The sequence below is a fragment of the Meleagris gallopavo genome, chromosome Z (assembly GCF_905368555.1).
Source record: "Meleagris gallopavo chromosome Z, MGAL_WU_HG_1.1, whole genome shotgun sequence".
Lineage (NCBI taxonomy): Eukaryota > Metazoa > Chordata > Aves > Galliformes > Phasianidae > Meleagris > Meleagris gallopavo.
This window is the reverse complement of record NC_139435.1, coordinates 44141787-44168408: the sequence shown is the minus strand read 5'-3', so window position 1 is coordinate 44168408 and position 26622 is coordinate 44141787. Positions and strand designations below refer to the sequence as shown.

At 38.5% G+C, this 26622-nt stretch overlaps 1 protein-coding gene across 3 annotated transcripts in view; it reads left to right on the top strand.

Annotated features, from left to right (window-relative positions):
• AUH (AU RNA binding methylglutaconyl-CoA hydratase) overlaps positions 1-26622 on the top strand; it is a 121849-nt gene that overhangs the window by 26897 nt on the left and 68330 nt on the right. For all 3 annotated transcript variants that reach the window (XR_014880694.1, XR_014880693.1, XM_085214474.1), the window contains exon 4: positions 10659-10745. Coding sequence is in view for 1 of the 3 variants with exons in the window: in XM_085214474.1 (XP_085070600.1) it covers positions 10659-10745 (87 nt within the window). In the remaining 2 variants the exon portion in view is untranslated. The remainder of the gene's footprint in view (positions 1-10658; positions 10746-26622) is intronic.

Here is a 26622-nt window from a genome sequence, read left to right as displayed (position 1 = left end):
AATAGACCTGACATGCTAGAGTTGAGCTTATCATCTTCATCCCTGAAGACTTTTTCTGCTTGAGCTTTCCCATAAATGCCCTTTTTATTTTCACCTGCTGTAATTTGAAGAGGTTAAAGTCAATCATGTTATTGTTACAGGTATTCTTTTAAAGATGTGTTTATTTTCATGTACTATGTGTGTCATTTACGTGCTTTAAATGTTTCACAGAAGGTATCATGTGCTCTCGCTGCACAGAATCCAGTATCATTGAGTCTTGACCTGCTGGAACTTTGCAGTTGACATCCTGTATGACTAATACTAATAATTTTAAAAAGTAAAAAAAATAAAAACAGGTAACTGAAGTGATACTGGTTGATGTAGTTCAGATGAAGAGATGGAATAGAAGGATATATTGGTAATATAAAAGAAGAAAAGCTTTCACTCATCTACATTTAAATAATAAAATAGTTCAAATTGTGGTTTTCCTGTGAAAGAACTCCTTGTTTCTTTAATAGGATTTATGCCTGAATACAGACTTCAGGATTTCTTTAGAAGGGATTCTGACTTTCTTTTTTTACCACTTAACAAACTTCCTCTTTTTCTACTTGAAGATCATGAAACTGGGTGTGCTGTTAATTACCTATTTTTTGTAGTAACTACTAATCAAAATAGATAAAGCTAGCAGTATCGGTTCCTTTTAACATCAGAAAAAAATATATGTAGAGTGGTCATATATATGCTGTATGCAGAAGATTTGACTCCATCATCTGTAATAACGCAATGACAGATCACTTTTGTTTTTGTCTAATAACATGATTTACTAGAAATCAAAGTAGAAAAAAGTTGCTCAACATTTTGAGTGTGTTCATATCTACTTAATATTATTCATGAAGATTATTCATGAAGTGTAAATTCCAAAATTCATTTCAAGTTAGGAAATTTGAAGAATCTTGACAGTAGCAAATTTCAGGAATGCCTGCTTATTACTTTGAAAGTAGTGTGTCACCTGACATTATATGGGTGAGGTATTGGTGGACTCACAGAAGCAATACATGAGATGTGATACAGAAGATATACTGTGTTACATTAAAGCTGTTTTTTTCAGTAGTCATGTTAAAATACACATCCTTATTCTATTGGCTAAATTACTGTCAGACCTTTGCTTAAAACTCAGGAATTTTTATTCTGAGCTCTAAGAATTTTCAATATGGAAGCTATAGAATGAATAAAAATCACAGTTAATTGATTCTGCTGTTTGTTGGGAAGTAAATAGTGAAGTAGAAGAATTCAGCTTTCATGGTTGCATTATTTATACCATATCATTCTATGTAAGACTTCAGTTCTCTTTTGTTACTGGAAAACAAGTGCACTTCTTGTTCTAAGCATAATATAGAAGTTCTCTTAGTGATCTTAATTTTAAAACAAAAATTAGTTTGAGGAAGTTAAGTTTTCAGACTAACAGAATGACTGGGTTAAAGAAGTACTTCTGTAATACTTAATGTGGAAAAAAATCAGAAATACAACTGATGTAGAAAGTTCCTATCCCTTTCCCTGCCTCCCTCCCTCTTCCTTTTCTTCTCTCATCCTCTTGAATAATAATTGCAACAGTCCTTGCTTTTCCTTAAATGCTAGTGTTTATCATCACCAGGATGCAAGACATAAGCTTTTTCTCTTGAAGTATTTAAATAGCTGAGTGGCTGTGTTGAGGGATTCTTGGATTCATTGAGGATTGTTTTGGGTTTTGTCATGAGTTGATCATTCTGGACATCTGTTTGTGCAGTTTCTAACAATTTATGAGGCAGCCATCATTGCCACCTGTTACTATCTCACTCTCCTGGATTTTCTCAACTGATTGTTATCTGTCTGTGAATCAGGAATACTGCAGCCACCGTATATCTTTTCCTGGGCCTAACAGAGGCCAAACTGAAGGCCTTACTAAAGGAAAGGCAATAGCACAAAGAATCGAACTTAATATTGTCTTAACTTAGAGAGAGGTACAGTGCAGAATCAAACTTGATATCAACTTACTGTTGGGAAACCAGAACAATAATATTATTTTACATTTCCACTTGCACTGGTCTCTTTCAATGTTACAGAAGAATCTGAAGAAAACACTGCTGTGATGGTTACACAATATTTTGGCTCCAGAAGAGAATACTAGTGGCCTAGAGAATCGATCAGACAATTGTTGGATAATGAAAAGTCTTATAAAGAAAACTGTTCTTGTGTTTGGTAGAAATTGTTATTTCTTCTCAAGAGATGAGAAGACACTTGTAATTAACTCATATTTTTCCCTCTCTCCAAGTGAAGATGAATTCAGGAGAGGAATATGAAGGATAAGCTACTCTTTCATGACACAGATGTTAGCAGGAGAAATATTGTTGAGTAGTTCTAAATTAGAGCTGAAAAGACAAGATGGAGAAAAAACTATCTGACTTTAACCCCATATCTTGTTTGAATTTCTGTAGACATTGAAAGGGGATGTAGAATTTAGATCTATAAAGATAAAGGAATTTATATTCAATGCTCTTGGGTTTGAAGAGGAAATCAGTTGAATTAGCATCTTGACCCTTTAAAGAAGCTTGAGCTTCAAAAGCTTAAAAAGCATATGTATCATACATTGTAAAGAATCCCACTAACGCAGATCTGTTTAGCAGCTAGTGCTGTAAATATGTTGACTGTTGTACAGTCAACAAATGTACAGTTGGAAGAGTAGTGTAGCTAGGATGGTACTTTACAGGTGTATAGTTGTAAAGATTATTGTGGTAGAAAAAGAGACAATCAAGGAAGAAATGCTCACCCATATCCAAGGATCTAGGCTTGCAGTGGAAAACTCCAAAAAGGAGGGATCTCTAGAAAGAGGTCCTTCCCCAGTGATAGTCAACCCTTAATGGGGCCTAGGAGGGCTGGAGCCTGGCTCCACCCCTTCTGGTCACACAGGTGAATTGCCTTCACCTGTGCTACCATGGCTGACATAGTCCTTGCCTCAGATTTTTTATCAGTGGTTCAGGCCATGACTCAACAGTTGCCATGCAGGTGTAAATTGTTGCAAAACATGAGATAATCTACAGCAGTGGAGCTATAGGCTGCCATCTTACAGGAGAGTGTGTTCAGGACTGGTGTCCTGCTGATGGCTCAATTATACAGGAATTGCAAAAACTTTGTTCTTCTTTTTGATAACTTACAAATTTTTCTGCTCTACAGAAAGGTGAAGATGCGCAACTCATGCTTGCAACAGCATGTAATAGCAAATCAAGAAAGAGTGCAAATATGGCTTTTGACTCAAAAAAATCATTATATCCAGGCTTAGAGAATCTCAGAAATGTAAGTCTCTGTCAAAAACAAGTCTTCTCTTTATTTTAAATTATGTGCTTCTGTAGGAGACATATGTAGTATAATTCATACAAAAATGTTTTTTTTTTTCTGTGCACTACAGTGACTGCAGCCAGCATCCTTCTCATATCATTTAGAAATTAAGAATATGCTTTGCTTTTTAATCAAAGTTGCATTTAAATGCATTTTTCACTTTTCTCAAGTGGAGTGTGCAGAAACTGGCGTTTGTACTGGCATGCAAGATGAGTCTGATGGCAGTTGATAATAAAACAGTTAATAGAGATAGTGAAAAACTTATTTAGTGGAAAATCACAAAAATGCTGTAATTACAGCTCTAATGTGTTAGTGTTAAAAAGCAGTAGGTACTGAATGACAAACCAATCAGATAGGTCTACTGTCAAAGTCGGTGCTTTTCAAAAATGTTTGTTTGTAGCTATTTGGTGCTTCAGAGCCTTCGTTGAAGTCTCTCTTAGTATGCTGTCCATTAGTTCACTCTTGATGCTAGATCCAGTGTAAATGTACATATTTTAACTTTTTTCCTCATACATGGTGTATTAAAAGTTCCTTTATAGTTTCTCCAATTGCTTTGTATGAAAAACTTTTAAACACTTGGTGTTTGTGATATGTTACTGAGCTTTCTACTTGTGGTTTTTTTCTTTTTAATAAAACTTGTTTGATAAAAGTGGTGAGGTGCTATTTTATGTATACTTTTTTTTTTTTTTTTAATTACAACTAAAGAAAACATCAGAAAACAGGATGTACTTACTAGCCTACTGGTTTACATGAAAATGATAGTCATCTTTGTTTAAATTAAAAAACAAGTGTCAAGAAAAGTCTTATTATTAGAGAATTTGAGAGTTCAGATGAAACTTTATGGAGAGTGAAACTAAATGTCATAGGATTCTGTTCCTCACTGAAAAGTTTTGATGCACCCTGTAGAACTGGTCAGCATGGGAATGGTCAGCTCCCAAGTCTCTGTACCAAGAGGCAACAACAAAGTAAAGAGCAAATCCCCAATACTAGGGGAAGACTAAAGTAGACCTGTTTGTACAAGCTGGATACACAGATGTGAAGAATATGATGAGATGCATCTGCAAGTACTGAAGAGGTGACCCTCTAACATCTATTGGTGACTCTCTAGGTTATTGCACTATCAAAGCAACTGGCGAAGGACAACTGTTACACCAGTCTGCTATTTATTTCAGCTAGACCTGGATTTCTTGCATTGCTTTCTCTTGGACATCTATACATCTGCCTTTACAGGTGCCCTTGTTAGTGTTTTTTTTTTAGTAGTTATAAGTTGAACAACAACTTCATTAAAACTTAGCCTTCTGCCTCAGAATTTTAATTCAGTATCATATTTTCCTATGTGGAGAGAGTAGAATATTAATTCACAGGCTGCATAATTATTCTGTGTGGGAATAAGCTGTGGATTACACTGCAATTTTTAACATTGTAGTTGGAGAAGTAGTGGATGTTTTGTTATCCTACTTGAAAGCATAGTTATAACTCATAATTTCCTTATTAAACTGTTGCTGGGGTTCTTAAATGTATTGCACATGGTGCCTCTGTGCTGTGCAGTTTCCTGTATTCCTACTTTTGTGGTTCTTGCGCACTAGATACTGAGAAATTGGATAGAATCTGCACAAGATCATCTTCTCATGTCACTTCCTTAATGAAGTTTTGGAGTACAAACAGGATTGGCCTGCTTTCTTTTTACCAGATCAAAGCTCAAAAGTAATTTTGTAGTAATTGTGCTAGAATAAGAATTTAATATTTTACTGTACCTTAAATACCTGTACATGAGTCACATCCTTTCCTCTTCTGTGGTTTCATTGTGAAGTGGAAGTCAAAAATGCTGCAGAAAACCTCACTAGACTGACATTGTAGAACAGCCATCAAATGAATAGCCAATTTAAAACAAACAAACAACAAAAAAAGCAGGATGCATCAGAATTTTTACACTCAGTATAAGTAAGGATTTTCTATTAACCGAAACAATTCTGTGTCCTCCCAGTTTTTGTGGGACAATAAAGGAGTGATGGATTAAAGTGAAATAAAGATCCTTAAAGATTGACAGATCTCTTTAGATTTGTCGGTAATATTTGAAACAGTATGTCTTCCTTGGAGTAGTTTTAAGGGTTGACCTGTGTATACTAGTTGTTTATGTACTTACTGTCAAGCTGATCTTCAAAGGAATGCTGTTCAGACTGCAGTTTTGAAGTTAATGAGAAATCTGCATGAAAGTTGTCTCCCATCAGTTTGTTTCATAAATTTAGATGTGATGTTTCTTTGAATTAAGTTAATTCAAATAGAGTTTCTTTGCTGCTCTGCTCCTTTGTATAGCTTTAGGAGGAAGCTGTAGGTTGTACTGTTCATAAGATGTCTCTTTTGGCCTTTATGAACAACTCCTCGTAATCTGAAAATGACACTGCGTAGTCTGGAAAAGGGAGTTTGTGAAGTATTGTAAAGTACTGAGAAACAAGAAGAGGTGAGCACAACCTCTAGAATGACAGCTAGTTTCAGCTGATTTTAGCTGTATTTCTGAATGGATAGGATTCAATTTGTGGGACTAATTATCAAGATGACAGAAAGTAGAATACAGATAAAACAATGATTCATGCCTTAGTACAAACTGGGTGCATGTGGGGACGCAATTTAAGTGTATGCCCAATTCTGCAGCAGTTAGTTGGATTTAGTTTACTTGTAATTCAGGATTCCCCTTTCTGGCATCTTTGCGTAGAAGGCTATAGAGAACCCCACTTTAGTGCAGTGTAGACACACAGTACAATTTCTGAAGTCTTTTGGGAGTTGTAATGCAATGGGAAGAGCAACAGTGACAGCAGAGTAGCAAGATCCCAGACTGCACTGTGTGAGTTTTTATTCAAATATAACAGTAGTGGGCATAGAAATAAAGGAAAGAAGTTATTTACCTTCAGGAGGCCTCAGGTATGTAGGGATCTCCAGAGAGATACCCTTGCCTCCATTGCCAACCCTTAAAGGAGGTTTGGGAAGGGGTGGAGCCAGGATTCACCTCTTCCGTTCACTCAGGTGCATTGCGCACACAAGAGCTCTGCTGGATTGGTCCTGTCTTCTTACCAGGTGCTCAATCACTGTTTCAAGCCATGACTTAGCATTTCCACTATGGTGGTGAATGTGGGGAAGTAGATAGGTGTCAACGGTTTACGGGCTGGTTCGGCCCGGTTCCGTGACTAGAAGGGCGGAGGGATCCGCGGATCCGCGCTCCCGGAAAAAAAAAAAGAAAATAAGGGACCCCGAAATAATTGAAAACAGTGACAACAATCTGAGGTAAAACAAAGTAATTTACTAAATATGGTATCAACAGAATTTTATAAGGAGAGAGAATGTGAAATTGATGGTGGATCGGCCTTACCACAACGCTGAGATGAGAAGCGCAGGCAGAGAAGCGCAGGCGAGAAGCGCAGGCAGAGAAGCGCAGGCAGAGAAGCGCAAGCGAAGCAGCGCAGGCAAAGAAGAGAGCATCAGGTGACCTTGCCGGGAGTTATATCTCTTCGCTAACCGCAAAGCCCCCTGGGGAAACGTAGCTGCTCTTCTCCTCTGGACAGGCACCCGGAACTTGAGCATCAGCAGTCAAACCCCCAGTGCAGTGCATGATGTTATGATGTGGAATACCGATAATGAAAAATCATGAAACCATGACAATAGGTCAACATACCCAGATATTTTAGCTGTGATCCATGGGAAAGTTGCAGAGGTTTAATCTTATTATTTTTTTTAATTTAAACTTTTAACTATGTTGTTGCTGTCAGGACTTGTGCAAATATTATTAGATACCCTGAAGACACTTAGGATGACAGGAGGGATCTTTGAAAAAGCTGAGAGCAGAAGTCTTTGGTTGAACTGCATGCTTCTTCACAGCTATTGAAGCAACTTGAATCATGAAATCATAAAATCATAGAATCATAGAGTGGCCTGGGTTGAAAAGGAACAAAATAATCATCTAGTTTTAACCCCCTCTGCCATATGCAGGGTTGCCAACCACCAGACCAGGCTGCCCAGAGCCACATTCAGCCTGGCCTCGAATACCTCCAGGGATGGGGCATCCACAATGTCCTTAGGCAACCTGTTTCAATGTGTCACCAACCTCTAATATCCTTCCTCCTAATATCTAATCTAAGCCTCTGCTGTTTCAGTTTAAGACCATTCTCCCTTGTCCTATCACTGTCCGTCCTCGTAAACAGCTGTTCCCCCTCCTGTTCATTTGCTCCCTTCACAGTGAGGTCTCCCTGGCCCCTTCTCTTCTCCAAGTTAAACAATCCCAGTTCCCTCAATCTTTCCTCATAGGAGAGGTACTCCAGCCCTCTGATCATCTTAGTGGCCCTCCTCTGGACCCATTCCAAGAGCTCTGCATCTCTCTTGTGTTGGGAATCCCATGCCTGGATGCAGTACTCCAGATGGAGCCTAACAAGAACTGAGTAGAGGGGGACAGTCACCTCCCTCTCCCTGCTTGCCACCCCTTTCTTAATGCAGCCCAGAACAGAGTTGGCCTTCTGGGCTGCAAGCACACAGTACCGTCTCATGTCCAGCTTCTCATCCACCAGGACCCCCAGATCCTTCTCCTCAGAGCTCTCAAGGAGATCTTCCCCCAGTTTGTATAAATACCTGGGATTGCCCTGATCCAAGGGCAGCACGTTGTACTTGTTGTTATTGAACCTCATTAGGTTTTCATGGGCCCGCTTTTTCAGCCTGTCCAGGTTCCTCTGGATGGCTTCCCTTCTTTCCAGTGTATTGACTGCACCGCTCTGTGTGGTGTCATCCACGAACTTGCTGAGGGTGCACTCGATGCACTCATCTATGTAATTGATGAAGATGTTGAAGAGCACCGGTCCCAAGAACAACCCCCTAGGGACACTGCTTGTGACCGGCCTCCACCCTGACACAGAACCATTGATCACAACCCTTTGCCTGCGTCCAGCCAGCCAATTCCTAATCCATCAAACAGTCCATCCTTTAAATACATACCTCTTCAATTTAGAGAGAAGGATGTGGTGAGGGACCTTGTCAAAGGCCTTACGGAAGTCCAGGTAGATGACATCCATCACCCTTCCCCCATCCACTGAAGCCATCACTCCATCATAGAAGGCCATCAGATTGGTCAAGCAAGATCTACCTTTGATGAAGCCATGCTGGCTGTCTCGAATCACCTCTTTATCTCGTATGTGCCTTAACATAGCTTTTAGGAGGATCTGCTCCATGATCTTCCCAGGCACAGAGGTGAGGCTCACTGGCTTGCAGTGCATTGCATTGCACAGCAGTTGCACTGGCTTCCTTGGGTCTTCCTTTCTCCCTTTCTTAAAAGTGAGAGTAACGTTTCCCTTTTTCCAGTCACTGGGGACTTCACCAGGCAGCCAGGAATGATTCTTTACTGAGTGGATCAAGGAATTATTCAAGGATTCTTTGATCAGTGGTTTAATCTTGTGGCAGGAATGAAAGTGTTAGGTCAGTGTCAGGTCTGTTGCCTATGAAATATTGGAGTGAAGTGAATGGGTTTTAGCCTAAAAGTATTCTCTAAAAAACTTCTGTTACTATGCTACAATAGGAAAGAGTTAGGAAAATAACTTTCTCTTACCTTGGCAGTTTTGAGGGAGAAGTGCTTTAAAAAGGAAGTAAGATTACAGAAATTGGTTAAGAAACTAAAATCAATTATTGTACTAGAAATTCTTACAAATTTTCATTAATTTTAAATTAATGTAACTGCTGTATTTTAATCCATTTGTATCAAATGTATTGTTGAAACATCATAGATTTCTGTAGAAATCGTCTTAAAAGAAGTGTATATTCTAAATGCAGGTCAAAGGCCGTAGTCTGTGTTTTTGTTTTAGGATTGTTTTTTTGTTGTTTTGTTGCTGGGTTCTTTTTGAGGGGAGGAGGCTTTGAATCCATTTTCTTAATGAGCTTGAATAACTTAAAATCTAAGACTTGCCTTAGTTTAATCTTAGCAGTACATTTTCTTAGCAGCAGTTCTATGGATTTCTAAGCAGTTCTGTGGATTTTTAAGTCCACAGCCTTTCCTTTGAAATTTATTTTTCAATGGCATGCCAAGTGAGCAGGATTTCAGTGTATCAGCATCTTGTTGTATAGGTAATAGTATGCTTTTAGACAAAGTTGTAAAAGCCAATCCCTAACATTAACTGCTGAAATTGAAATGTTTTAATTGTGCAATTCCTATATCAATAACTTTTATAGTAGGTATTGTCATTGAGTTTTGTAAAGATCCTTTCAGTAACAGAACTCTATATAATGCATTTGTGAAGGCAGTTTGCAGCTTCGTATTACTCAAGTGACAGTTCAGATTTATAAATGCCAATTCTGTTTGCTTTTGAGATTCCTGTCAAGATTTTTGTATGCACTTTGAGTTACTAAGGTAGCAATTATGAAGAATTCTAGCATTTTGCTGCAGCACGCACTTGACTGCAATTTCAGGTGTACACTGACTGCTCAACTGCCCTGTCAGTCTCTCTTCAATTGCAGTAAATCAGAAAGTTCCATGGAATGTTTCAAAAGATATCTGATGTTTTAAATGCTACTTTATGTTATTTATTGGGAAACATGCAAATGTGTGCCTCATTGACATACATAGAATAACAAAGGTGAAATGAGACACTTTGGTGTCATATAGATATTCTTTTATTTTTATTATTTTTTATTTTATAGCACAAATTAAGTCCAGAAAGATACAAAAGAGGAACATAGGGCTGCTTAGTTTTAAGTAAGGGTTAGAATTTTAACTCAGCTGAAGTCTGATGCATTTTCCTGGTATTTTCATTCTTAGGGTAGAGAAACATAAAACTGGCTTTTTGTTGTGTTTTTTTTTTTAATTGATTGCTTGGCTGAGAAATTGTACTTGGCTCAGTGTAGAAGTTTTTATTTAGATAAATATTGTCTGTTACTGTAAAAATATGCATTCTAAGTACTTCTTCAGATTCCAGTAAAAGAATAACAACAGGACACAATAAGAAAATGACGTAACTATCATACTTTGTGACACAGATGAGAAAATAGAAGTGCAAATCAGATGAAGTGTTAACCTAGCTTTATTGTTTATTAATATGAGAAGAAGAAACACCACTGCAAAGAGCATACTTAATGAAAATTTGCTGTGTAATTTGACTTTTTCTTATGATAAAATCCTGTGTTTTCCTTGCAATCTGTGGAAAATGAATGAATGAAATGACCAATTTGAACTATTAATGTCTCAAAGTAGACTTTTTTTTTTCCCACACAGCTATATTTCACTTCTAAAAACTAATGTATAGTACTATATACAGTTTGCTAACATGCATGTGAAATGTCACTTACAGGTGCTGACCTTAAAGAAAGAGCAAAAATGCATTCAAGCGAAGTTGGTTCTTTTGTCTCAAAAGCAAGAGCAACTATTAATGAGATGGGTATGTAAACTATCCTTTGAACAATGTTTTTAAAATATGAGATATTAGATCAACATGCTTGGTTAATATTTGATAGGTAGTAAGATATCCACAAATGTTTATATTGGTAAGTATGAGTCATGATGCATTACTTCTTTAGAATTTGCCTCAAAGAGTTGGACTTGATTTTTTAGAATGCTAGAAAAAAAGCTAAGTCTCAACTATAACAGAGGTTACTTGCCCTGCTGTTTTCATAAAGGATGGGTTGTTCTGTGGCGCTCAAGTGCTTTGGAATTTATTATTGCAGTTTTCTGTTTGGTTTAGTTAATGCAGTCTTTCATTACTGTATCCCAGTGCAGAACCCAGCATTTGCCTTGGTTGAGTTTCATGCCATTGCTGGTTGCCCAGTGTTGCAATTTGTCTAGATTCCTCTGCAAGGCCTTTTGTCCAACAGCATCTCCCAGTTTAGTGTTACTAAACTTGCTGAAGGTGCATTCCACAGCAGCATTTAAATCATTGATAAAAATATTGAATAGAACTGGCCCTAGAATGGCGCTGAGGATCACCACTAATGTCTGACCAGCCAGATTTAGCCCCATTTGGAGCCTGTTGACCTCTGCAGTTCAGCCGGTTCATCATGAAGTGTGGAATTAATCTGTTTATCTCATGCATTGATGATGTGTCCAAAAGGATGCTTTGGGAGACATTATCAGGACTGTTACTGTAATCCAGAAAGATGACATCTGACACCTCGTTTTTATCCACCAACCAGGTGATCTTAACATAGAAGGAGATCAGATTAGTAGGGCAGGGCTGTGCTCTTCAAATGCCTTTCAGTATCCCCCAGGATAATCTTTTCAATAACTTTCTCAGGGACTGAGGTTAGATGACAGATCTGTAGTTTTCTGGGCATACTCTAATATATTTTATGTAGCCAGGTATAGCACTGTCAGGCTTCTAGTCAGCAGGGCCCTCCTCAGACTTTCGAAACCTTTGGTAAACTGTTGAAAGGGTCCAGTCAGTCACAGCATCAACTGACTCCCTCAGTAGTCTAGGATAAATCCCATCAGACCCTGTTAATTTATGGACATTCAGCTGATAGAATTGTTACCTTAGAATTTCAGTGACTGCAAATGAAAAGTTGCTGCTCTCTTAGTGGTGGTCCATCACTTCAGATGACTGGACTACTGCATATCAATCAGTAATATTAAATACTGAAGCAAAAAAGGCAATAAATACCATAACATTTTCCTCCTTATTTTTTAGGTGACTACCTTCATGAAGTATCAATCAAATGTATTCTTTGGAACTCCTCTTCTTGTTAATATGCATTTGTTCTGGCGTAGAAAAACCTGTCAGTAGTTTGGAATTTTGTTTCAAATTGATTTGACCAACTTTTGATGGTAGCAATTATTCTGTAAACTACACTAAATTCTCCATTAGATCATTGCATTTCTACAGCTAAATTGATCAGTTACAGTATAACTGTTTTTGGAAAGGGCTTTGCAAATTCTTTATCAGAAAGAGAAATAAAGTATACAAAGTTTGAAACATTTATTTCATATATTTGATATGTATAAGAAACATGTTTCATCCCTCTTGAGATTTTCTGATGTAAAAAGAGTATCTATAAAATATTTTTCTTTTTTAAAACTGAATTCTAACTAATTGCCGTAGAATTGGAAACAGAGCAAAAAAAAAAACCAAAAAAAAACAACAAAACAAAACAACCCCCCCCACACAAAAAAACAAGAAAAACCAAACACACTGCAAAAAGAAAACAGTGAGAAATATGTTGTTTCTCAGGAGGGTCTGTATGCACCTATTAACATTAGGTCAGATCTCAACTTGGCTGAATGTTAATGGGTGAAAATCAGTTTCTTTTCACAAGTAATTGACAGACTACTGAAGAATAAGTCTTTAATTAGGTGCTTCATGGAGATATTTGTATGCTTGATTATTTAATTGCCTTTGAAATGAAGTAGAACCTCCAGGCTTGTTTAAAAAAAAAAAAGTAGTAAAATATCTAGAAATGAATAAATAATTTCCTTCAGCGAGCACTGTTTCATGCTGCAACTTGTCCCTTTTTTGGACTGCAAAGCAAGAAGCAACAGATTGTTCCACTTAGCCACTGTGTAAGATTTTTAGGAGGATTTTGTAGCTGTAAGTTATTTCTAATCCTTTCTTGGACTGAAGTTACTGGAAATACTTTATGAGTTGTGGTTAAATAGGGGCAATCAATTATTGTTCTTTTTTTTGGTTTTGTTTTTTTTTTTTAAGTGAGAAAATTCCTGAGACCTGAAGAAGTATTGAAATTAGGCATTTTGGCATTTTTCACTAAATGACTGGAAAGAGTTTGATGCTTTATGTTACTTCTAATTTGATAAGACAGTAAGACGATCTTCAGCTTAATTAAAGTTCCTTTGAAAGTGTTTTAAATACTGAGTATGTAAGCAAATTGTCAGTGTTACCTGAAAGTTTTACGGTGGGTCACTATGCTAACAGTGAGTTTATTGAAGTTTAGGAAAGTCTATAGTCTTTTTGTCAAGAAAGAGGCATGAAAGTGTGAGTAAAGAGCTTTAGTACTTTAGGATGTAGGTCATTGAAATATCTGGATAGAAAAGTTTGTGTGAGTCTGTAGTAACATCTAATAGACAAAACTGCAGATTGGAAAAGAGAAAGAATTTGAACATGTCCCTTGCTAGATGCTGAATGAACATCTTTTTGATACTGTCTCCCACGACATCCTTATAACAAAGCTGAGGAAGTGTGGGATAGACGAGTGGACAGTGAGGTGGGTTGAGAACTGGCTGACTGGCAGAGCGCAGAGGGTCGTCGTTGGTGGTGCAGAGTCTGGCTGGAGACCTGTAACCAGTGGTGTCCCCCAGGGGTCTGTGCTGGGCCCGGTCTTGTTCAACATCTTCATCAATGACCTTGATGAGGGGACAGTGGCCACCCTCAGCAAGTTTGCTGATGATACGAAGTTGGGAGGATTGGCTGACACGCCTGAAGGCTGTGCTGCCATTCAGCGAGACCTGGACAGGCTGGAGAGCTGGGCAGTAAGAAACCGGATGAGGTTCAACAAAAGCAAGTGTAGGGTCTTACACCTAGGGAGGAATAATTGCATGCACCAATACAGGCTGGGGGATGAGCTGCTGGAGAGGAGCTCTGCAGAGAGGGACCTGGGCGTCCTGGTGGACGACGGGTTGGCCATGAGCCAGCAATGTGCCCTCGTGGCCAAAAAGGCCAACGGCATTCTGGGGTGCATTAAGAAGGGTGTGTGCAGCAGGTCGAGGGAGGTGATCCTCCGCCTCTACTGTGCCCTGGTAAGGCCTCATCTGGAGTACTGTGTCCAGTTCTGGGCTCCCCAGTACAAAAAAGACAGGGATCTCTTGGAAAGAGTCCAGCGGAGGGCCACAAAGATGGTGAAGGGCCTGGAGCATCTCCCCTATGAAGAAAGGCTAAGTGAACTGGGTCTGTTTAGCCTTGAGAAAAGAAGACTGAGAGGGGACCTGATCCAGGTTTATAAATATTTGAGATGTGGCGGCCATAGTGGTGAGGCCAGTCTCTTTTCAGTGGTACGTGGAGAGAGGACGAGGGGAAACGGACATAAGCTGCAGCATAGGAAGTTTCACATGAATGTGCGTAAGAACTTCTTCACGGTGAGGGTGACGGAGCACTGGAACAGGCTGCCCAGGGAGGTTGTGGAGTCTCCTTCTCTGGAGATATTCAAGTCTCGCCTGGACGCCTACCTGTGCGACCTGGTGTAGGGAGCCTGCTTTGGCAGGGGGGTTGGTCTCGATGATCTCTAGAGGTCCCTTCCAACCCCTACAATTCTGTGATTCTGTGATTCTGTGATCTTTTTGTATAAGTTGCATGAAAGATTCTTGGGCTTTCCCCCATTCCATCTCTTCTCTCCCTCACACCCACTTTTTCCATTCCTGCATTAAAACATTAAATGAACAGTCAGTAGTTTTATTTAATGGTTAGATGGTATCTGTCCATCTTCCCGTTTATTTTTACACAAACAAACTAATGGCAATTTGTTGTTCAGGCTTAAAGAAGGAAAATGAGATACCACTTCCCATGTTTCATTTCAGGTCATGTATTCATACAGATATATGATATGTATGTAGGTTTTTCAGCCTTTTCATGTATTCGTTCTGTATATGTATTTGAGATATTGTTTTTTGAACACATTACGCAAAAAATATGAGAGCTGCTCTGAAAATAGTGCCTCTTATTTTATTATGCTGGCCCACAACATCTGGGGTGGATGTTAGTGGTGTGGCAGCAGAGGTTGAACCTTCCCACTGATATCTCATTACATTTTGTTGCCATGTAACGCATGGCAGTCTGACTAATGACGTCTGTCTATAAGTGCATATGGATCAAAGGTGTGTCATTGAATTTCTCCATGCGGAAAAAAGGGCACCTGGTGACGTTCATCGATGTTTGCTGAAGATTTATGGAGACCAAACAGTGTTTGTGAGCACAGTGGTGTGTGAGTGTTGAGTTTCAGCAGTGGTAACTGCAGTGTAAAAGACATGCAGAGTTTCAGTGGCCATGTTCAGCTGACACAGCACAAAAGGAAGAGCATCTCAATCAGCTCTTTTGTATGAATCAGCAGATCAAAACCAGGCAACAGAAACTGAATATTGGCTTCAGTATGTTGGAAACGATGATGGCAACGTTGAAATATCAGTTTGCTCCAGGTGGATTCAATGAAGGCTTGCCCAGGAATAGAAGGACACCACATTCAAGTTTCTCGGGACCTGTTGAAACAGTACGAGGCTGAAGGTGACAGTTTCATTACTGGTGATGAGACATGGTGTGTCACCACTACAAGCCAAAGTCAAACCAGTAGTCCATGGAGTGATGGCGTAAATTGCTTGCTGTTGTAAAAAGTTCAAGATGAAGCTCTTAGCAGTTAAAGTGATATGTACTATCTTTTCTGAGGGACAAGAAGGGAATGATCCTTCTAGATTTCCTGGAATCTAGAGAAACGACCAACTCTGACTGCTAAATTGTGGTGCTGACTAAACTGAAGACTTGAACTTCCAGTGTCAGGTCAGAGGAAGACAGCCTTTCACTTGCACACCAGGCCCCATACCAGTTTGAAGACTACACACAGTTAATGGTGGTGACTATTGAAAAATAGTGTATTGTAGCTGAGAATTTGCTCTGTCAAATACTGAGTGGTGTCTGCTGTAGTTTCTATGGAAATTAAAAGGAGGCATAACTTTCAAAGCAACTTACATACTTATCTTTTGCTTTTCTGAGAGATTTTTGTTGGAAAATTTAAACTGTTGTTCCTTCCATTGGAAGTGATAGAAAATATTTAAAAAGTGAGTTTTATAAATAGCAAATTAGATTAGATTGGTGCATATAGTGTGGTGTTATCGGTTGCCCTTATGAATAGAAGTGAACATTAATTTTTTAGTAAGACGTTCTCACTTCTTCTTTTCTTTTTCTGAAGAACTTGTCTGGCATTACAGAACCTAATTTTAGTAGAGTTAGTGGACTGTTTTATTTGCACTGAATTACTCACAATGAATTAGTACACTGAAAAAAAAATTGTGCTAGTTTTCCTGCCCAGTAAAAACCAAAATGTTGTGAGGTGTTTGCAGGAAAAACAATTTTGTAGTGATTATTTGCAAGTGCAGAATGCTATATAGCTAGGGAACAATATTTCAAGTTTTCCATCTTGTTCTTTATTCTATCCAAGTTTAATGCTTTTATCTCATTTAAAATGCGTTGTTCTTTTTGCTTTTCAGAAATAGATCATGATAATTGTGTCTGTTTTCAGATGTCTGACCTAGTAAGGAAATGTGTCTTTCTAATAGTATTTTCAGTAAGAAGAATCTTAATTTATCTCAACAGACAAAATACAGGAAAAGTTAATTACATCTTGAACAGCTGGATAAACTTAGCTTTTTTGAATTGACATGCTTTGGCTTTCTTCAGTCCCTGTCAATTTCATTATGTTTAAAATCCTTACACTAGTGATTTTGTAAAAGTCTGTACCATCATTTTGGAATACCACTGCAAATACAACAATTTTCAGGAAATTAAAAGCATACTTTGCTTGTCTGTATGGGATTAATTTATGACTTCTTGCTAAATTTGGGTAAAGCATTAAGACTGCAGTGAATATCACTTAGTATAAAAATAAGCACTTAAAAAAAGCTGAAAATGTTGTACTGAGCTGTTAACTGCAGTTTTTAGACCTTTAAGTTGAAAGAAAAAAAAAATCAAAATAGGATATATTTTTAGCAGTGGTTGCATCTGCTAAAATTATACCAGAGTTGTGTGGGTTGTTACGTGTTGTTTTTTTTTCCTTTTTCCTTCTTCTTTGCTTTCCTCCTCCTTCCCTTCTCCTTTCCTTTTCCTTTCGTCCTGCTTTAAATACTGGGAATAAGACTATTTGTCCACTACCATATTCAATCTTGAGGCTTTTCATTACTGATGGAAGACTGGCTTTACTCAAAAAAAAAAAAAAAAAAAAAAAAAAGGTAGGAGAGAAAAACATTAATAGACCTCTTGGAACATGTACAAGAAATCAAGCCTGATTAAATGAAATAAAATCTTACTGACTTCCAGTATCCTCACTTTCTTTGCATTTTGTTGAGAAAAATGCTTTTATTATGGATCTGATCTGTAAATATGTTATTTGTTATCACTGTTAATTACATCCATCTTGTTCTTTAAACTGGCTGTGGGGTCTGGTCTATATTAGTATTCTTATATATTATCTGTTTAGATTTCAGTTGCAAAAAAGCCAGAAGCCACTTGTGGAGCTGAATGTGATAACCTCTGTTCACCAAAATAATAGTCTGTTTAACAGAAAAAAAAGAAAAAAAAAGAATTTTCATAAATAACTTGGACTCAGCAAATATTTGTGATTATTCAGGGTGAAATTTGGTTCTAATCCCTAGTGAGTGAGAAACACCATTAGTTACCAAAGCCCATCAGTACTTGAAGTGGGTTACATGCATTGACTATAGCAGTGCCTAAGGGGATAGCAAATGCCAGCAGAGCAGGACAGCTCCTGTCTGGGGTCCAGACCTGTGCTCATGCTCTTGTATTGCTTCTGGGCGGAAGAAAAGGCTGAGTTGGATCACATCTCTTTAGCTGTTGGAGCGTCCAGGGGAGGGCCACAAAATTATCAGGGGGCTGGAGCACCTCACCTACAAAGACGGGCTGAGGAGCTGGGCTTGTTCAGCATGGTGAAAAGAATGCTGTGGGGTGATCTCACTGCAGCCTTCTGGTACCTAAAGGAAGCCTACAAACAGGAAGGGAATCAACTCTTTGAAAGGTTAGGTAACAGCAGGACAAGAGGAAATGCTTTTAAGTTGAGTGAGGGAAGATTTGAGTTGGATGTCAGGGGGAAGTTCTTTATTATGAGAGTGGTGAGGTGCTGGAACAGGCTGTCCAGAGAAGTTGTGGATGACCTGTCATCCCTGGCGGTGTTCAAGGCCTCCTTGAAGGTTGGATGGGGCCCTGGGCAGCCTGATTAAATGTGAAGGTTGGTGGCCTTGCCTGTGGTGGGGGGTTGGAGGTTTATGATTGTTGAAGTCCCTTCCAACCCGGGCCATTCTGTGATTCTGTGAACATAGACCTAAGTACCTAAGTCACCTAAATGAGATAAAAATCTGGAAATCAATTTTCTTGGGACTTCTAAAATCCCATTTAAGTTGTGGCCATGCTTGATTTTTTTGTCCATTTGGAGGGAAAACACCTTTCAGGTGGAGTTAGATCTGAATAAGCAGACCTTGCTGTCTTTTACTTGCTTTTGTTTTATGAGCGTTTCCTGTTGAGTGCTTTTTATTTTATTGAGAGCAGATACAAACCTGTATTTACAGTCTTTTTTTTTTTCCCCTTTACAAATTCTCTGTCAGTCTTGATTTACCTAAGAAGAATGATCTTGCTCATCCTTTAGAGAATAATCTACTCTCCAAATTTTTTTTTTTTTTTTTTTTTTTTTTTGACAATTCATGATTATATATTCCTGGAAATTCTTAGGTTGTGCCAATTTACATGTTATAGCTGTTTTGTAGACACGTTGTCTAAATATGATCTTACTGGTCCTAAGAGAGGAATCAGGATTGTTTAAGTTTCATTTGATTCCTGGTCTGCTAGAACCGTACTTTTTTTGTGGTAAAATCTTAACAATAGCACTGGTAATGTCAACGATTGGGATTGTTCAGCTTGTAGAAGTGGAGGCTCAGAATGGTCTTACCATCTATACCTGAAGAGAGGGTGTAAAGAGGATGGAGCCAAGCTTCTCTCACTGATGCCCAGCACCAGGACAGGAGACAGTGGGTGCAATTTGGAGCACAGAAGTTTCCCTCTGAATGTCAGGAAGCATTTCTGTGCTGTGCAGATGATGAAGCATTGGCACAGGTTGCCCAGAGAGGTTTGTGGGATCTCCTCCTTGGAGATCTTCAGAAGCTGCGTTGATATAGTTTTGGGTAATTAACCTGCTTTGGGTGTCCTTCCTTGAGCAAGGACTGGACCAGATTACCACCAGAGGTCCCTTCCAGCCCTTAACTGTTCTGTGTTATATTGCCTTATTTCAGAAGCCTCAGAAACTCAAATAGTATGAAGGTTTGGCTAATAATAAAAGTCCCAGTACAGTAATAGAAACTCCAAGGAAAGATGCTGATTACACAGTTTACTTTTCCAGCACCTGAAGGTATTTTATTCTCTGGTAAGATATGTCAAAAAAGTCAAATATGATAGACGGCTGTTCCCTTATAAATTGAATTTTATCCTCAAAATATAAAATACTTATTCTTTGCTCTGATAAATACTTCTTCCGTGACAATTATTTTGTACGTGCAAATTTCCAGTTTCTCAGGTTCTTAGTTGCTGTTTAAAGGATAATGACCATCACCTGTATTTTGACATTTTTTATTTCATCAAGTACACTTCAAGAATATGCTGGAGTTATTAAAATATGGTGGATAGAGATGTGATAGGAAACCTTGGACTGTGTGATTAGTGTTCCATAAGTTTTTATCAAGGCTTTTCAAAAGGAGGGAGACAGTATCTCTATTTTCATTTGAAAAAATGAAATAAAATACACTTTACAGATTCATATGCAACTACATATTATAATGTTATGTGATAAAAAATGTACTTAATTCTCATTAAATTCATTCTTTACTGATTGTTGTGCTGTGAAATTTCACTTCACAGACAAGCAGTGAGAAACAGAGGCATGTGTCTAACCAACAAATTTACCCTTCTTCCTGTACTATTGAGCCACAGAATGAAAGAATATCCTGAATTGGAAGGAATCGACAACAATCATAGATTTCAACTCATGCCTCCACAAAGAACTATCCAAAATTTCTGAGAATGTTGACCAAAAACTCCTTGAACTTCGCAGCTTGGGGCTACAACCAGAGCCCTGGGGAGGTTTCAGCGCTTCACAACCTTCTGTAGAAGAACCTTTCCCTAATCCCCAGGCTAACTCTCCCTTGATACAGCTCCGTATTGTTCCCTTGGGTCCTGTCTCTCTCACCAGAGAGCAGTGCTCAGTGCTGTCCCTCCACTCCCTGTGAAGGGCTGTAGGCCACCATGAGGCCTCCTCTCAGCCTTCTCTGCTCTGAGCTGAAAAATACAGGGACTTCAGCTACTCTGCACAAACCTTGTCCTCCAGACCTGTCCCTGTCTTTGTAGCTCTCATTTAGAAGCTCTGCAATAGAAAGTTCTGTAATGGTTTTATTTCCATTTAATATTGTGATACCCAAATCCACAGCCAGTGCTGGAAGTGAGGCCACACAGTGCAGAGCAGAGTGGACAGTCCCTCCTCTTGTCTGGTGGCAGTCCTGGTCCTGATGTATCCCAAGATACAATTGGCCTTTTGGGCTGCCAGGGCACATTCTGACTCAGATTCAACTTGACATAAATCAGAACCTCTAGATCCCTTTCTGCAAGTCTGGTCTTTGCTCACTTCCTCCAATCCATACATATAAGCAGGGTTGCCCCAGGTGCAGAATTTAGTTTGATTTAGCAGACTTGATTTGTTAAACATCATGCAATTGGCGATTGACCAGTTTTCTGTCAAAATCTCTCTGCAAGACCTCTCCACACTTGGGAGAGTATCATCTGCAAACCTAGTCATGTATCGGTTTTTATGAGAGTGGCATATAGATCATATAGAGTCCTGTTCATTGTTAGTGAAAACACATAGGTAAGTAGTGGTAGTGACTATGCTGAAAGGTAGTGTTTTGTAGCTGAGGATAATTAAATATCTATTATCTAATATCTATTAAATACTGTTGTTGTGCCCTTTATATCTGTTGTGATTTCCCTGCGAATCATAGAATCACAGAATGGTTTGGGTTGGAAGGTACCTTTAAGGTCATCTAGTTCCAGCTCCCTGCTACAGGCAGGAACACTTCCACTACACCAGTTTGCTCAAGGCCCCACCCAGCCTGGCTTTGAATGCTTCTGGAGGTGTGTGGAGGAGGGAATTCACAACCTTGCTGGCAACCTGTTCCAGTGTCTCACCACCCTCACAGAGAAGAATTTCTTCCTAATATCTAGTCTAGATGTACCCTCTTCAAGTTTAAAACCATCTCTCCTTAGTCCTTTTGCTATGTGCCCTTCCCCAGCTTTTCTGTAAGCCTCCTTCAAGTACTGGAAGGCTGCTATACGGTTTTCTTGGAGCTTTTTCTTCCCCAGGCTGAAGAGCTGCAGCTCTCAGGTGGAGGTGCTTCAGCCGTCTGATCATCTTTGTGGCTGTCCTTTGGATCCACTTCATAGACTCAGTGTACCTCTTGTCCTTCAGCCCAGCACAGCTGGACACAGTACTCCAGGTGGGGTCTCATGAGAACAGAGGGGCAGAATCCCTCCTTTGACCTGCTGCTCTCACTTCTCTTGATGCAATAAATTGAATACATTGCTTTCAAAGTGACATAAGTATACGCTTGGGCATTTTTGTTCTTAAGCGTGCATGTTTGTGATACTGTAACAAATCATACAAATATGATATGTCTTGTCATATATATCTTATCCTGTTTTAGTCCCTTTTTTTTCTCTAGTGCTACTTCAGATAACCAGTGCTTATGTAACACTGACCAAATCTGTCTGTGTTTACTGGAGGTAAATATACACAGGAAAGATTGAATGCTATAGTATAGAGGTCCAGTGAGAAGAACTTTCAGATTTTCTCTTAGGGAGGAGCAGATGTATGCTATAACTTGAAAAGGCATTCACTGGGAAATTGAATGAAATATACAAATCAAACATGAAAAAGGAAAAAGAATTACAATTAGAAGTGCCATGCATGATAACTCAGGCATCATAGCCTTCCTGTGTTGCTGAAACTATGAAAGGGAGAGTCTAACATAGTATTTCTCTTGCTACTTTACTTTTTTGTTGTCTGTTCATTTAAGTGCAGATCCTACTTAATACAGTTGAAGACTGCTAGCATTCTGAATGTATTTCTGGTCTCTTGGTTGTTTTCCAGTAGTGGCTTTGATTTACTGCTTCTCTTGACATTGAATTCATTTAAGATACCCTTTGAATGAGTATTGTCTGTTTCCTAAATAGACAGTGCTGTCCTTGCAGAGCTGAAACTATGGGCTTTGTCAAATTACATTGGATTATTTTTCATTATAAAAACAGAGTGCTGAACTCTACCATTGTAAAGCCAATGAATGCAACATTAAACTTCTCTACTTAGATGTTATTTGCTATTTATGTGACAGCTTTGCTTCCACAACAGTTAATATACTTTTTTTTTTTTTTTCATAATAACAGCATCCTAAAAATGTAGATATATAAAATTGAGAAATGGGTCTGGAAAAGCAGAGGAGCTGATTGTCCTTCTTCACAGATTTGAGGATTTAGAATGGAGCTGGCTTTGCATTTTCAATTCATTGCTTTGATCTCTGTCAGTGCCATAAATCAACATAGTTTCATCTGTGGTTTAGTTTTTGTTCTGATAGTAATTCCAAATACTGGTCTGTGAAAAAAAGAAACCGTGCTCTGGTCACAGGTCTTTAATTGTCCTTCAAAAGAACATACAATATAGAGAGAAGGGTTATATTTGATCAAATAATTTATTGAGATTGACATAGCTAGTTCACACGTTGACTGTTAAATCTGTCCTCCAGTATGCCTGCTGTCCTTCTCTTCCCCCTTTAGGTAGTCATGTTATGTATGTTTGATTATTTGGGAAATTCCAGCTCATCTTGCTAGTGTTTGAAATTGTATCTTACAGAGTAACAGACCTGTTAGTCTAACTTCAGTACCTAGGAAGATTTAAAGAATACATGTATTGTCAGGCATAATGAATATTAATTCTTGCCTTAATGATGTGTTATCTTTCTACAGTAAGAAAGGTGGATGAAATATTTCTGGATTTTAATAAGGACTTTGTTACTGTTCTTCATGGCGTCCTTCTGGACATATTGTTCAACTCTAAGTCGAGCAGGTTGATGTTACATAGGATTATGAATTGGCTGAATGGCAGATCACAAAAGGTTGTAGTAAATGAGGCATCATCTGGCTAGTGGCCAGTCACTAGGGGTGTCTCTGCTATTCCATTGCATACCGTTCCTGAATGGGAATGGCTAATTTTTTTAGCTCTTACTTTCCTTGTCTCAATTTCTAGTGCTATATCTAGATATGATTGTTATTAAAAAACAGCAGTTCTTGATGTGGTACAGAAAACGTTATGCTCTGTGGTATCCAGGAAATTCTAAGCTCATTATTTAGGTGTTGCTACAGGTTTCAACTTCAGAACAGCATGTTCAAATCTCGTATAGCACATACATTTTGCCTAGATAATGTGTTGGTTGTTGAGGTTGGCCGAAGCAGCTTTGACAGTATTGCAGAGAGAGACTGTTTCCTCTGCAGTGTTTGTTGGGCAAGCTGATTGAAAGTATTGTGTAATACATTTAAGGTAATGTAGAAATAAAAATATTTTCATACTGGAATAGGGGAAGTACATTTATGAAATGCTGCTGAAAATCGATGTACGAAAAAAAGAAAAGAAAAAGAAGAATCAGAGGATAGTGAAAAGCCTTTCACAGTTGTAACTAGCAAATATTTGAAAGAGAATTGTGTATACTCTAATGCATATATAGACCGTTCGAGCTTAAAAGTGTGATTGTGCTTTTGCATACAGAAATGTTTTCTTGTCTATTTTTTAAACATGTTAGTACATAAATGACCTAGAGTAATTAACATTTTTTTTCTTTTTGAAGTTATGACAGGAAAAGCTTTGTAGCATTTCATCACTTATCATTTGATCAATTTTCTTTGCTTTCAAACAACAATTGAGTCTCTCTTAGCCATTTTCATTTGTTGCTACAAGTATTGGTTGATTTTCACTGTGTTGTAATTACCCTACAAAAGGAATGGAAGTACTTGCATAACTGGAAGCGCAAGTAAACTTTGTTGAAGTGACCTGGTATCACATTCTACAAGAAAAAATCCATGCCTGAAACATAGCTACCTTTTTAACCAAGTGCGAAGATTATGTTCCAGACAGGGAGTTATTGTTCTTCAGGAAAGGAGCTGCAATATGAAATCAAGATTCAGTATTCTGTTGCCAAGCTTCAGAATTATGTTTCTAACTTACTCTGACAAAATTAACTGATGCGGAAGTGTAATTATGTGATTCAAATGTGCTTATTATAAAGAATATTTCAGTTACCATAGTTCCCCATGGATTTCCTCTGTTGGCTTCTCAAGGTGTATAATTTTGTGCATGTTTATTGTTCTACCAGGAAAATTCTGAATTATATACTCATGAGCAGCATCATGAAACAGGATAAAATACCTGGGTAGTGAACAGGTGGAAGAGAAGTCTATATGGAGTTAGAGGACGTAAATATTTAAGTGTAAACTTATTTGACTTAATAATAATTATCCATTCCAGTTGTTATAGTTAGTTAGCACATACTTTTAAGTAATTGCTAGTAATTACTAATATTTATATTTGTGGCTTTTTGAAGAATCTTTCACAGCTTCTAAACTAGGAAATTTGCAGCTTGGGTTAGTAAAGGAGTTCTATAACAAAATAGATCTTGAACCTTTTAACATTGCGAATGTAAGAGTCAGCCTGCAGACTTGAAATAGTGTGTTCTTTTTAGCTATTGTTTCTTGAAGTATTGAGTTTAATCCACCACCAGAACCCTCAAGATCTTTTCTATAGGATTGCTCTCATAGAATCATGGTATCATAGAATCTTGCACTTGGTCTTGTAGAATCTCTTTTGATTTGCATGTGCCCGCTTTCGAAGCTTGTTCACAATCACCCTTTGGATGATTGCGTTAGCTTTAGTACTGAGCTTCGTTTCAGTAGCAAACTTGATGAGAATACACTTGATCCTACTGTTAATTTCATTGATAATGATGTTGAAGACCACTGTTCCCAAGATGGACCCCTGGGGGGATACCATTCCTCAGTCGTCTCCATCTGGACATACAGCTGTTGACCACAGTCTGGGACCATCAAACAATTCTTTATCCATTGAATAGTGCAGTCTCCAAAAGTGTATCTTTCCAATTTTGAGATAGGAATGTGATGTGGGACAATATCAAAAGCTTCAAAAGCTTTACAGAGAAAAAGATTGTTCAGTATTTAATGAGAAAGTATCAAATGCAATTCAGTTTCTTTTCAGAGGTTACCTTTTATGACTGTAGTTTTATACAAAGTTTTTAATGAATTATTTAGAGGACTCTATAGTTACATAAGATCCTGGTCACTAGAATGCAGATAACTTGCACTTTCCTTTGAGAATGTTAGTGTCTACAACATCTGAATTGTTTGCGTGAACTTTGTGACGCACACCTGAGAAACTGTTTCTTGTTTGAATTTTCTGGATCTAACTTTTGTATTCTTATGCTGGTCTTTCATTCATCATAAAATCATCTCCAAACAGAAAGCAAATCCTCTTCAGATAGTCCAAACTCTGCTTCTCTTCAGGTAGTCCCACATATTTAAAGGCTGCTCCAAAAGTAATGCCTCTCATTTTATTATGCTGATCCATGATATCAGAGACGAGTATTGATGGTATGGCAATGGAAGTTGAACTGTCCTGCCCGTATTCTATTACGTATTGTTGCTATGTGACAGATGGCAGCACAGAGGCAATCTGACAAAGGGTAACTAATATGGAAGTGTGTTTGACACAGCGAGTGTCACAGAATTTCTCCACGTGAAAACAAAGGTTCTCATTGAAATTTATCAACATTTCATGAATGTTTATTGTGACCAAACAGTAGATATGAGCACTGTGGGTGGTGTCTTTCAGCAGTGGTGACAGCGATATAAAAGACAAACCAAGTTCTGTTGCAGAGGGACTGGACTCAGTGACTTCTAGAGGTTCCTTCCAACCCCTTCAATTCCGTGTACCTGTGCTTCTGGATTCTTCAGGGAACTGCTTGGCAGGGTGATGTAGGATAAAGCCCTCGAGGGAGAAGGGACTCAAGAAAACTAGTCAGTATTCAAGGAACATGTCCTTTAAGCCAAGAAACAGTGCATCCTGAGAAAAAGAAAGGCAGACAAGAATGCCAGGAGGCCTCTGTGAATCAACAAGGAGCTCCCGGACTTACGTAAGCTCAAAAACGAAGTCTATAGGAGTGGAAGCAAGAATGGGTTACCTGGGAGGACAGCAAAGTAGGTGTCTGAGAGGCCTGGGATCAAGTTAGGAAAGCTAAAACCCGGACAGAATTAAATCTAGCAAGGGGCATAAAGGGGAACAAGAAAAAGCTGTACAGGTATATCAGTGATAAAAGGAAGGCCAGGGAAGATATGGGCCCTCTCTGGAAGGAAACTGGAGACCTGGAGATCACAGGGATAAGGAGAAAACCAGGTGCTCAGTGACTTCTTTGCTTCAGTCTTCACCGGCAAGGGCTGTAGCCACACC